This window comes from Struthio camelus, chromosome Z, assembly GCF_040807025.1.
Source record: "Struthio camelus isolate bStrCam1 chromosome Z, bStrCam1.hap1, whole genome shotgun sequence".
Lineage (NCBI taxonomy): Eukaryota > Metazoa > Chordata > Aves > Struthioniformes > Struthionidae > Struthio > Struthio camelus.
In genome coordinates, this window is record NC_090982.1 from 59,077,869 (window position 1) to 59,091,234 (window position 13,366).

Consider the following 13,366-nt stretch of genomic DNA (forward strand, 5'->3'; position numbering starts at 1 on the left):
TTTTCTAAAGCCAATCTGACAAAGCAAAGCACAAGAAGAGATAAGATTTACTGGGGAGGTAAACAGATCTATACCAGTTTCTGAATGTAGGGTATTGTTGTGAGGTAGTCTTGCCACTAGATGTCGCTGTCAGTACAATGAGGGGGAAAACTGAAAAATAAGAGGCGTAAACCAAAAAGTTGCTTTTGTGCACTTTTAACAAAGGAAACCTTCAAATTGGCAAATCTAGCTTTTAACTGATTGAATGAGTTTCCTGTTAGGAGAATGGGATACTTGCTGTTTCCTTACTGCCTTCATGTCCCTCACTACCTGCCATATACAAACACAAGAGCTTATGAAGTAAATTCAGCTGAAGCCATGTTAAGACTGCAAAGCATGGAAGAGAACGCAAATGCTTATTACTCCATCAGGCATGTGTACCTTCAACAGATTTGGTTAAATTAGGGGCTTCTTTTAACTTACTGCAACGTAGCAGAAGTGAGACTAAGCTATTATTAAGATGAAGGGATAACATTAGCTACAAGGAGTGGGAGAACGTGCAGAACTGAGAGCAGGAAAAAGAAAGCATAAAGTAATTTAGTTATTAAAGCTATGTTTTGAGCTATGTTTTGTTCATTTGCTTTATGAATGTGTTTATGAGGTCACAGATCTAGTCAACACTTAGGCATCACGATTCTTCCAGCAGATAAAAGATTCTGTGGATTCTGTCAGAGCTCAGGAATAACTTGTGTTATCTAGATGTCACAGAAGAGAAGTCAAAAGAGGATGAGCCAAGCCAAACTTAATCACCAAATCACTACTAAAGTGGTTTTAAGCTTAATAAATAAGCCTTACAACTACGTATTATACAACCCAAATCCTCCAGAACAGAAGGGAAGCCAGACAGATCCAAGAACAGAGATGAACTTGTCTGATAGATATGGCAATCCATGTTTCCATGTTATTAGCAGAACGTGTATAAATATTAAAGTACTTAGCTAATCATAAGAAGCCAGTTCTACCTGACTGTCTACTAGACACAAGAGAATGAACCTTGTAAAGCCTGGCGAAGCAATCACTGCTTGGCTGAGCGAGGCCTGGCTGGAATCCACCAAAATTCAATTCAGGACTTGATTTGGATCAGGTGCAAGGGAAAGAAGGATTTGTTCATTCTTGCAGTCTGCCAAATCTTTTTCCACACACGCGGAGCCAGTGTTCCACCATGCTGTGGACTCTAGCTGCCTCTGGAAGCTGAGCAGCATCAAATGTGCCGCTTACTCAGCAGAGGCAAGCCTCTGTATTTCAAGGTAATGTATTCCAGAAGAGACAGACCCAACGTCAGAGATGTTTTGGTGATGCAGATGACTGCTGGTGAGTATCTGCTCACAGAGATACTTCTCTAGCTATAGGCTAATCCTGGGCAGCAACAAATATGGGAAATGAAGCACCTGAATAGTATCTTTCTCCATCCGGCCTCTGCTGCTGAGGCTAATAAAAGGCTGCTGAACCTAGCAGAACCACAGAGAAGCACACAGCCTAATCTCTTTAGACAGGGTTACCTCTTCCACTGTGTTGTACTAACAACATTATTGAAAAATAATACTAGAGGAAAACATGTTGTTCTCTAACAGGTTTGAGAAAAAGAAGGTGTTCAAGGTAAGCTTCTGTAAAATCATTCTCTTTTCAAACACAGCAGTAAACAGTTCTCTCATTTTAAGTAGAAATTCATGCTCAATAGGTGACAGTTACAACAAGCTCTCAAGTGGTTAAGTGAAAGATTCCTTGCGGTGTAGGGTTTTCTTTTAAGACACTTCAAGACTCGAATGAAAACTAGTACATAAAGACAATAGGCATAACACCTTTCTAATTCTTCCTAAGCATTCAATACACGGTTCTTCTCTTCCAGACTACTCTCCTAGCATGACTCTTACCTGGCTTTTTAAATTTAGGAATTAATGCTACAGCCACTTGATGTCACAATTTTGCAACTATGAATGAACTTTATCTACGCCTTTTTTTTTCCTAGATGGTAAGAACTTATTGCTGAGAGATACTCTAAATTCTTCAAAACACTTTTGAAAGCCTACATGTTATTAAAAAGTGCACAGATATACATGCACACTGTATCCTCTAGAAGAGTTTTGGAGGAATTAATTTTAACTCCACAGCTCAGAGGAAAGAGAAATCATTTTCTTTTGTGCTGGGCTGAAATGCTATGCGATATAAATACAACGTCCAAACTTACCAAATTGCAGTCATAGCAAATGGCAAAAAAAAAAGTTACTGAAAAGGTTTTGCTGAACTTCCTGGAGTTGCAGCAGGAAGTGATATTGATTTCTTCACCATATTCAGCTCTCATTAACTAGCTCAGTGCGTTTACTGTTGTGAAAACAAGCATACAATTTGACTGAGGGAATGTTTCTTTTAGTAACTAACTAGAACCAACCAACTACAAGCCTTCCGGCAGACCAGATTGGGGGTTAAATTCTAACCTGATTGTGCTGACACAAATGAGGGATTATGTAGTTAGTAATTGCGTTCCAAAGAAAAGCATTTTTTTGGCTTAGCTGAACAAGTAAGAATTGTTCTTCTGGCTGATTCTTGTAATCAAGGGCAGGAATGAGTCAGTTCTCTTAAGAAAAAGTCCCTGAAAGCAATGGTCCTCAAGATGTCTTCCCAGATTAACAGGGATGAACAACTGAGCAAACTCACAAAATTCTGGATCCAGAAGTGTTTTCTGCTATTCTGCAATATTTCAGATAACGTATGTAGCTAGAACCCAAAGTTCAAATCTAAGAATCTTCTAAAGATCTGCTAAATAAAATTATAAAACAGCGCTGCAGTTAGTTAACTTGATTTTGAAATAAAATAAGACTTTTGAAAGTAAACATTTTCTGTGAAATGTTCCACAAGTCATTAAGGCACAGATCTAAAGAGGGAATTAGATGCCTATATTCCACTTAAGTCATTACAAGTAGTTACCTAAATAGGATACCCCTCTTTGGTTCCCATATTTATGCTCTCTCTTATTTGTTTCTCAATCTAAGCTTAGGCTATTTCTATTAACTGTCCTGAATTTTTGTTTTGGCCTCCTGGACAAATTTCAGGAAAATATTGACATTGATGATGATACTGCTCTGTTACTTAGCTATTTATGGTGCCAAAAGGTTAAGAACTGTAGTGGGGCAGGGGAATCGTCAGATTGCTCATCCATTCCACGCACTCCATTATCATCTTCATGTCTAAGTAGCTGTGGGAACAAGGTCAAGGCATTGCAGATGAATTTGGAGGGGCTTTATCAGCAGGAAGGAAGCAAGGCAGAGACAGCTTCAGAAACTGGGAACAACTTGAGTTTCTAGCCAAATGAATGTATGGTTATAAGATATCTAGGAGGTGGAGTGATTACTGGCAGAGGATGTCTACAAGTTAGAGTGTGACTGTCAGGATACTGACAAAGCAGTATCCTGCTGTGTGCAGCCATCCATTAGACAAGTGCCTAGGGTTGTCTCTGACAGAGGAAATCTTGAGTTTAGTACAATGCACAATGCCTTGTCCAAATAATCCTCAATTTTGTTTAGAAATGATAAATTAAGCTAGAGAGTAATGTGGTGCACTGAGAATTTCTGCACCTAAAAGAACTATTTATTTCTTATCTACATAGAAATTTCATTTTTCTTGTAATTCTTGAATAAAAGAGGAAAAGATTAAGGTTCAGTGGAATGCTAATGGAGTGGAAAAGGTGACTGGCGTATATTCTCCCAGACTCATTCATACACGCTTTCTTTTGTCTCTAATTACAAGCTGTAAGTTACATAGTCTGATGCACAGTGTTACAAAGATGAGATGCTGACATTCAGAGTAGGACAGTGATATTTCACAGACTTGCAATAAGCAGTCTTGTGTACAGTGAGGAAACCCAACTGGTCAAACCCTATTATGAATTGTACGGTCATACCACGGTTTCAGATTCCAAGAGAAAAACAGGAAGAGCTCATCTCCAAGAAATATCTATGACACTATGAATATACATGTTGCACAGCAGCATCTTGGCAGCTGAAGCTTCTGAAAGTCTAAAAACTAGTACTGAAGATAGTACTTGAAGGTGTTCAAGAGTCACTATTTCTTTCTTTATCAAGGATCCTCTCTTGCCCAGGATATTAAAACAGTGAAACTAGCATTCCAGCTATAAATTATTCCAAAGCCAAAGCCACTCTGTATTCAGGACTGCATTCTATTATTTATGTTCTTTAAAAGTGGAATTTCTTCTGCATATTTGACCCACAGCACAGAGCCAGGTAACATCTGTGATGCTATGGGAAAATGAGCATAACTGATCCTCAACATATGCCAATGTAGCATTCAATGTTGATGGTTTATATGAGCAACTCTGTCAATTTTTTCCACTTCCCTGATCCTAAGGACAGTACAAGCTAATTCAGACCCTGGTGTAAATAAAGCTACCTGAGGCCAGCCGGGGAATAAGGGTCTCAAGGGCTAGCCAGCACGTTGTGCCAGTCTGGATAGAGGCAGGAGAAGCTGATGTAGAGCTGCCCCTACAAATGCTGGGTAGCTGAGAATGGCTGAGTGCTTTTACCGCTTTATTCCACTGCAGCACTAATGAAGATCACGGAGCAGGCATGAACATTTAACCCTCTATATGGGGCTCCTAAAAAACTGTTATCTGTTTTTTGTTTCTCCTCCTGCATAAATCTCCCTTAAATATGAAAATGGGATATGGATGTAATTATCAAGCATATGTTACCATAAGTGTTAAAAAAGACAGTGTATCTGCTGTCCTGTTACACGAACAGAAGGTGGTATTTCATAAATCTAACATGGAAAAATGGTTTTTCAGATTATGATCCAGAATGGGATAAATGATGTGCTTTCATTATTAATTCCAAATGACTGACAAAAGAATTTAACTGCACCAATGGAATTTTAAAGACTGTACTGTATTTCAACCCACCAATAACATATGATGCAAGTTAAAAATATGCAACCAATCAAAACATCTGAAAGCCCAGAATTTGAAATCCTGTGCGTTTTACGTTTCCACCTCTGATGTGGCGTACGTTGGACTCAGTATGCAAGTGACATATTGCTGAACATACAAAGTAAAATCCGTAATTCCATCTCAATTGCTCAGGATTTGTGTTCTGTTTTATACTACAAATAAAATGTGATTGGGAAGGAATCCAAGATTACTTATATGAAGTTACTTCTAATCTGTTTTTCACTGATTGCACTACTATGCAGTTTCTGCTTTCTCAAAATTCAACAGCTATCAGGGGAGGCTTGCATAAGGGCTGCTGGATGGGGACTGAACTTGTGAACAAGTAGGAGTACAATGAGAAATACTAACTGACTACAACAGTAACTCCCTCAGGGTATGGCAAAGCTTCCTTTGGAGGCAGTGAAGAAGGGAAAAGCCAGATGTTCTCCTAGAGCATGAGGCATTTTGAACTCCAGAACTGTACATGCTTAGTCAGATATAGACTATAAGTACTCTATTTGTCTAGAATCTGGATTCTGTTTGTTCCCTGAGGCATGACATACAAAAAAAATTCTCAGCAAAGTATTATTCAGTCCTGGGATTAGCACCACGGGACAGGATACGTTGTGTGCATGGTGCAGGCAACAAAGTGTATCCTGATGTGGAATACGCAGGAGGGCCCGTGTGTCAGTGTGCTGGAGAAGGTGGTCCCTAGGGAAATCAGTCCCAGCCCATGCACTGATTGCTACAGGTTCAGATGACATCCTAAAACGTGTTTTGCTGTACGTGTCCTCACATATGGTGCACGATTTTCTAGAAATATGATTTTTAGCGGATACTTCTAGCAGATTCAAAACCCAGCACTTCAACTCTATAACAAGGCTTGTGCGTTTGGGTGCAGTCCTGTTAAGGCCACAGCTCCCGTAAAACAGAGGCAAAGAAATGAGTAACTTTAAGTGGTCAATGCTATCACAAGGGAGTTCATGTCTTGGTAGCACTTGAGGGTCATTGTCCCAACTGTAGCCAGCTCTTAGGTCTTTAACGGTAACCAGGCAAGCTCTTGTCAGGAAAGAGACCTGAACAGTTGTCTTCCCAAGTTGCATTGCTTACCACTCAGGAGGGATTCCTTTGGTCTGTGTTTGTCTGATTCCTAGGAAAGTCTGCAGTAGCTTTGCTTCAGCTAACCATAATCTGTCCTTCAGCTCAGAGGCCTGAAGGGGGGACAACAAACAGAAAATGGAGAAGGAATGAAATTCAGATCACTGCAGCAGAGTTATGCTAGGTAACACTATCGACCAGGTGCTGGAGGCACTACTAGAAAATGCTCCGACATAGCTGACACAGACGCCAGTACGTCAGGGACCTCCTGAAAGCCAGAAAGGGTGTTGGCAGTGTGCCACGCACGTCTCCTAGTGCAACCTTTCAGGGCAAAGTAAAAAAGGCAATAAGCAGCTCTGTAAGCAAATTGTCAAAAGGTGACTCCTAAATGAATGGAACCAAGAGCTCCAAAGGAGGTGATTTTTTGCCAGCTGTCCGTCTGATGTTCTTCTTGAATGGGGAGTGGGGACAGAAAAAAGGGTGATTTAATTCTCTCTTACCTTTCGATTAAATCAGCGTTTGTATTCTGCTCAGATGCTAGTTTTGCATAACTCAAGGGTAGATTTAGACCCACAACTGGGCCCACAAAACTCAGCCATGATGTAATGTAATTTGTGCGTCTAGAAAAAAACAACAACAACAAAACCCCATAAACACATTATCTCAAACTTTTCTGAATTGCAGACACACCCGACAGTCATACAGTAATTTCAAATGAGGTTATTCTTTCACTTTATCTACACCAAGCTTATTTTGTTTTTCAGCTTTTAAGTGACAACCCAGGATTTTATTCCACTTGGACCAAGGGAGTTGTCTTGACCATGTCTATTTCTCAGCTGATTTATTTTACATGCATCACATAAAGCCTCACAAAGCACATTAGTGTTTCTCACCTATTCTCTTTCCGTGAACTGGTCAGTACAGAAGACATGAATTCATTAGTCCGGCAAGGATGTAGGACAAAAAATGGCTGCCCAAGTAAGGGGTGCTCCTAAGAAGGAAATTCAGCAGTTTTATTATTTGAAAAGGGCAACAGAAAAGACACAGTTTGCATTGGAAAAAGACAAAGCAAGGGCCACTTAATCCTTAATGCAATTTTTCTTGTTTCAGAATTTAACCCACTTTGTTCTTCTAATGATAAAGTCACTGACAAATTCATGTTTGAGAGCACATTCTCTTATCTCAAAAGAGATATAAGACTACCAGCCAGGTTATGTCACAGTGTTACCTAAAATGTAAAGGTTTTCAGAAGCAGCTCAAGTTACCTGTATCAGCACTACCTGAATGCACGTGAGCAAAGCTACTGTGTAAACAATTGTTTGACCAAATGTAGAACATAAAACAAAGATGCTCCATCAAAAAGCTCTGTTACAGCTTTGACTCTTTATCCTTGGATCTTGTTAAACTGGTGCTAGGACATAAATATGTAAGAGCCTGTAGCCTGTGAGGGGGAGCAAGAAGGATGCAGGAAGAGCCCTCGTGGTGGCTTTAACTTCCACGAGATGGGATGTCCTCATTTTAGGCTAGACTAACAGAAAAGGTCCAAAAATGCAGTTGTCTCCCAAGAATCCCAGCTAAAATCAGCCACAAGAAAAAGAATACATCTAGTGACAATTAAGTGTGCAGTCAGACTCCCTACAGCATAAAAAAGACTTTCTATGTTCCTTTCCACCTTCACACTGCACACGACGCTATTGAAAAGTCAATCCAACGCTCCATAAAGTTTTCACTTTCATCTCCAAAAGACATTCAAACAGAATATGTGTCCTGACTTAATCAAACTTGCACTCAAAATGCAAAACCGTAACAGTGATCTCATCTGCTCTTACACTGGTGACACCACCAGAGCAGCACATCTGACTGTCTCACACTCTCTGCACTAGGGAAGTGATTTTCCTTTAATGCTGGTGAGGTCACTGTTACTGCTGCCACACCAAAATAAACAAATCCTACCTCATCCCCACACTCAATAAGGGGCATAAGCATTTAATATAGCACTGTGGGGAACAGCTGGAAAGTGATTTCAGACAAGAAAGATGTCAAATATGAGACACCATGATAGCCTACTTACAAACGAACATAGACTGTGTTTAGCTGTCACTAGGCCCAGGACTGTGCCAGAGCTGAGAGGCACATGATACAGGGCAGAGGGGTGAGGAGAATTGGGTATGGACCATGACTAAAAGAGCAGCAGGATCACCACCCCTACACCGTGCTTTTCACTTAGCTGTGGGTGGCCAGTCCACTGTGCTATGCTGCTCTCAAGAGCCACAGCAGAGATGACTGAGGACTGATGTGATGGGTGCTTTACTTTAGGTAAAGGCCCTTTTCCTTAACTGCTCTCCTTGTGTTGGCTCTGTATTTGGATGGCAAAGAAGAAACTAAAATAAGTTTATGCTCCTGAAGGGGCTTCCTTTGACCAGGTTGCTATAGTTGCAATTAGACTCCAGAAGTTCTGTAACTGCATTTTTTCTCAAGATCTAGCACACTGCCTGCACTAAAGAGAAGATCCTGACAGACTTAGTCTTTCTGCTGTATAGTAAAAACTCTTTCTCCATCCTCCTGCATACAAACAAAAACCAAATCCTGTCCCACCAGATGTTTTCCGTCATCTTCAGAGACCAGGACATGTTCGATATCATTAAATATTAAATCACATCTCTTACAGTTGAAGGACACTTGGTTCTTATGCTGAAAACACACTCATGAGGACAAACCATTTTGTCTCTAAGAGAACTTTAAATAACTCCCAGAAGCTTCAGAGTATATAAAAAACAATGTTCAGAAAGCTTTGTTTTACATTTCAGTGCAAATGGATAACTTATGCAAGAATGCTACCATCTGCTGTCGGTAGTAGTGAACTGATGCTGTTTTCCATTGAAAAAAAAAATGACAGTTTACATTAAAAATCCTTTCTAATTGTCTGCTGGCTTAAATGAGCCTACATCTCTAAATCATGCTGGAAAAGACAGAGTTGGTGCCGATGGTATTCCTCAAAGATAGTAACAAAGATAGTTAACAATTTTTATGGAACTATTAAGCAGGGAAAAAAATTAGAGCAAGTAGCAATTTAAGCCAACTTCCTTATATGAAGAAAGAGTGTAAAGAGAGAATACATGCTCCCTGAAAGAATGAAATGTCTTTAAATGTCTTAGTGCTCTGAACAAACCATAAAAACAATTTTCAGAGCTGACCATTCAGACAAGTTACTCCCAATTATCCTGTGACCTGGTCTTTGATTCTGTCCTGAGCTTCTTGCTTGAACAAATCACCAACAAGTGAAGAATGGAGGCCAGAGCTGCTTTTTTAAAAATAGCTTATTAACTTTATATTCTGTATCTTTCTTCTTTTAGTTCTTTCTCCTCTTACAACACAGTAGAGTGAGCCTGAAAAACATCCCAAACTCTAACAATCAGATGTATATATAAAAAAGCAGAATGCATTGCTATTGGGTTTTTCAAAAGGGTAATGTCTGTGGTCCCGTCATCACTGATATCAATCTATGGCTTAGGAGCATGTGATAGATACGAAATCTGCTCACACGCAGCATTCCCTGCAGTCTCTCCTCCAGTCTTCTAGGAGATGGAAAGGCACTTTCTTTCCTTCCTGATCCAGCAGATGTAAAGGGAGAGGTTTTTGCTACAGGACCAAGCTATCAGCTTCTGGGTTGATATTAAGGCTCCAAGCACATTTGGTCTCAGTTACTCAAAGCTTCCTCCTAGCTAGTCCTCCATGTTCTCCTTTGAACACTGTCAAGGGTTGCTTCCTACACTTTCTGAAGCAACAGCACTGCCAGAGTGATGTAAATCTCACTGTAATCCACAAAATTGCGAATTGTAAACAGGAAATGATCTACGATTTTTGTTAACTTCATGCTGCTCCTCAGCCAGGCTCTGAGAATGGCAGATGCACTAGAGCTGCCTACTTTCACATTCAAGAAGACAGAATTGCTTGGTTTCTGCTTAGCACAGTATCTTTGCAAACTAAGTGCTGTCAATTATTTGTTTACCTCTAATCCAGGAAACTGAAGTTCATTATTATACAGATCCTTCAGCAACTAAAGTCTGTAGGCATCATGTCAAGAATAGTGGTGTCCAAAGTGGGAATTTTTCAATAAGCTTACTGCATGCATGTGCTTTTTCACCCTAAATAATAGGAATGAAATAGAAAGAATGCCATACTGCTCAGAACTGTTGAAAGCCTGAGAAATAGGAATATGCCACACGCTGCGTGTCTGACAGGAAAAGCACAAAAGCACAAGGGATTAAAAGAAATCCTGAGCCAAGGCCCATTAAGCAGGAGCCCACAAAAGCCTCTAAAAAGGGAAAAGGCTGAGGCAAGGAAGAATAGCTGTTGAGCGATCAGGGAAAACATTCTGCTAGCATCAGATCTGATTCAGTCAAATCCTAAATTCCAGATCCTGTATATAATGGCATCCCCACGAGGCTTAATGTATACTCAAGGTTAAATCACTGACACAGCATTCTGACGAGGAAGTAGCAGACAGCTGCCAATAAAAATGTAAGAGTTATCAAAACACTGAATTTTGGAATTGATAATGGGCTACAGAGGCTTTTTATTGCCAGGTCACCTGTTCAAATCTGGCAGAGGCTGCCAGTAGCTAGAAAACATTATTGTACAATGGCCATATATGCAATTGTCACGTTTTACACAATCAAACTGATATTAATTAGTGCCCTTTGTTAGTAGTCACTGCAGGTGAGTTCAGAACTGAAGATAGTGCTTTATCTTGTCACACCCTAGGGTGTAGCCCAGGTAGGTCAGCCCTGAAGCACCCTGACAGGAAAAATCAGGAATCTTGCACTTTTACTACTCACCATATGCCCTGAGAGAGGGCTGCAAATCTCCAATACAATGAATCCCAAGTCCTTCTCAAACACTATCAAAAGTGTATCTTGCGAGAATGAAGGAAAGTTCGTGCTGCATCAACTTCATGAACATATTTACCATCCAATGCAGTCGCGTAATAGAATGATGATATTCCATGTGCAGTGAAATGTGTCTTGAGCTAAATACCACAGCAGCAATACTAGCCTTCAGCTACTCTGATCTGTGCATCAGTTACATGAAAAATATAAAGTCATACTGGGATTTCATGCAAAAATTCAATCTAAATAATAATAAAGTCTTCTCATGTTTTAGTTTAGAATTAATCTTTTCCCAATATGTCATATAGAAATACATTTTCAGAGCAATGTGTGTGTTTCAAGTCAATAATCACAATTACTCGCTGGCACTGTACAGAAAGAACCCATCTATGGGTTGCTCAGCTCTTTTGGACAGTAATGGGCTGATAGATGGAGACAGCTTATTTGAAATCAACAATATTACTTTCTTCATTGACTTATAATACTATCTGTTCAGCACCATATATCATAATCCATCATACATCTGCCTATCCCTTCTGAGTCTGGTCCAACTTTCATGGGAAATAACTGAATTTTCACAAGCAGTAAAGAGCTCCAGTGAATCTGTAGGCCCAAAATTTTGCTTCGTTTACTTTCTGCAGAAAGACCTCTTTATTAGGTGACAACAAGAAAGATTTGTAAGGATGTTCAGTATCCATTTCCATAACTGTTACCTCAACTTCTCTCATACAAAACCACATAAGAGAGAGATTGATGAAAGATGTGGAATGTTTCATTGGGTAGTTTGAAAATGAATGCAGTTTTGTTTAGGGATGCTACCCAAGATTGAATGTGACTGAGCGCTGGCAGCACAACAGCTTACTGTTCGTTAGCTGAGCAACTAGAACCATCCGTGCACATTTTCTGAGCTACCTTAGTTGTGAGGTTAAAGTCGCGAGCTTAAACCTCTTTCACTGAGGTTCACATTAGATAGTGTGCCTGAGCCTTTTGCTACAGCAAAAAGAAACAGGCTACGCTACAGGCTCCCAGAGGACTGAAAAACACTTCAGTTTAGCAGCACCTTTCTCTATGTGTTTGTCAGGGATGTGTCTGTCAGGGACGCGAAGACTTGATCAGCTGTCTTTCACCCGTTCTGATATCGTTTATTAATGAAACTGGACTTTCCTTTCCGAGGTCACAGAGATTTAAAATGTAAAAACATAACTTCCTCCCCTATCTTGTGCAGGGCCTATAACACAGTGAAATGTTAAACATGAATCTGAACAATGGCAAAAATCGGGTAGTTCCTAAGTACAAGCATAATTAAGTACAAAACTTCCATTAGATTGGATTACGTCGGTTTATCTAGCAGTGCACGTAGGAAATATTATCAATGTTAGATCTAAATTAAAAATAAACATTACTTCAGGTAACGGGTAATTGGCTGCAGGTAGCTGTACTGTGTTCTGCTCTTCTCTTCCTCAGCTAGCAGGTATTTTGTTGTTGGTACATCTCTTGAAACAGCACCATTTATTTTCTCTGTCATAACTGGAGCTCTTCGAGTAGTAATGGCTTCTATTTTCTCCAGTGCTACATTAAACTGCCACAGAGCATCCATCATAACATTTATGGCCTCTCCATTTATGATAGTGCAAGGGATTTGTGTCCAAAACTACCACTGCCTTCATCCTGTTTGCATGATGTTGCTTTGAGAAAAATCATTCATGGAGGGATGTCCAAACTTTCATGCAGAATACTACTACTGAAGGCCACGGCTAGCACCAGTCATTTGCTAGCAGTGTTCTAGCAGTGTTCAAAATCCCAGTCATTGGGTCAGAAGAAGGCAGGATTAATAAAACTTGTTCCCCATAATCTCTTTCATTTTGGGAAATGCAAATAGTGATGCAATAAATAAAATTGCACGCCTTCCTCTTTTCACCATCTTAGAATTGTTAGGTTTAAAGTCAAGCCATCAATTTTTATTCATGCTTACTGAAACTAATGCCCATTTTTAAGTTAAAATCCTTCACCCAAGCTTATGATACTACAAGCACTTTATGTTCTTGAATTCACAAGCAATCTCCTTCTCATTCTTTATTTTTATATATGTCAATAATAACTTTTTGTTGGGGGGGGGGGAACACATACTGCTCATTCATAGAGAAACTCATAAAATTTTGTTCTTCAGATTGTCTGCATTGTTCCCCGACCAAACAATAATTGTGCACTTGAGGAACTTCAAGCACATTGAACTTAAGGTCAATGGGATTACTTTATGCTTAAATTACACATTGCTAATGGTAAGGAGTTAAAAGGGAGCAATATTTTTACAAATGAGAGCTAGGAAGACTCTAAGCCTGAGCAGTGAAGCCAAACGAGCACAGGCGCACGTTATGTTTACAAGGCCCAGCAGCAGTGCTTGCAG

The 13,366-nt window shown here is 39.9% G+C and overlaps 1 protein-coding gene across 2 annotated transcripts in view; it reads right to left on the minus strand.

Annotated features, from left to right (window-relative positions):
- Nucleotides 1-3,750: 3,750 nt before the first annotated feature.
- LOC104152899 (ubiquitin-like-conjugating enzyme ATG10) overlaps nt 3,751-13,366 on the minus strand; it is an 86,078-nt gene continuing 76,462 nt past the window's right edge. For both annotated transcript variants that reach the window (XM_068928412.1, XM_009688473.2), the window contains exons 6-8: nt 6,967-7,064; nt 6,574-6,693; nt 3,751-6,186 (exon numbers count right to left, since the gene is read on the minus strand). In XM_068928412.1, the coding sequence (XP_068784513.1) occupies nt 6,174-6,186; nt 6,574-6,693; nt 6,967-7,064 (231 nt within the window). In that variant the 3' untranslated portion in view covers nt 3,751-6,173. The remainder of the gene's footprint in view (nt 6,187-6,573; nt 6,694-6,966; nt 7,065-13,366) is intronic.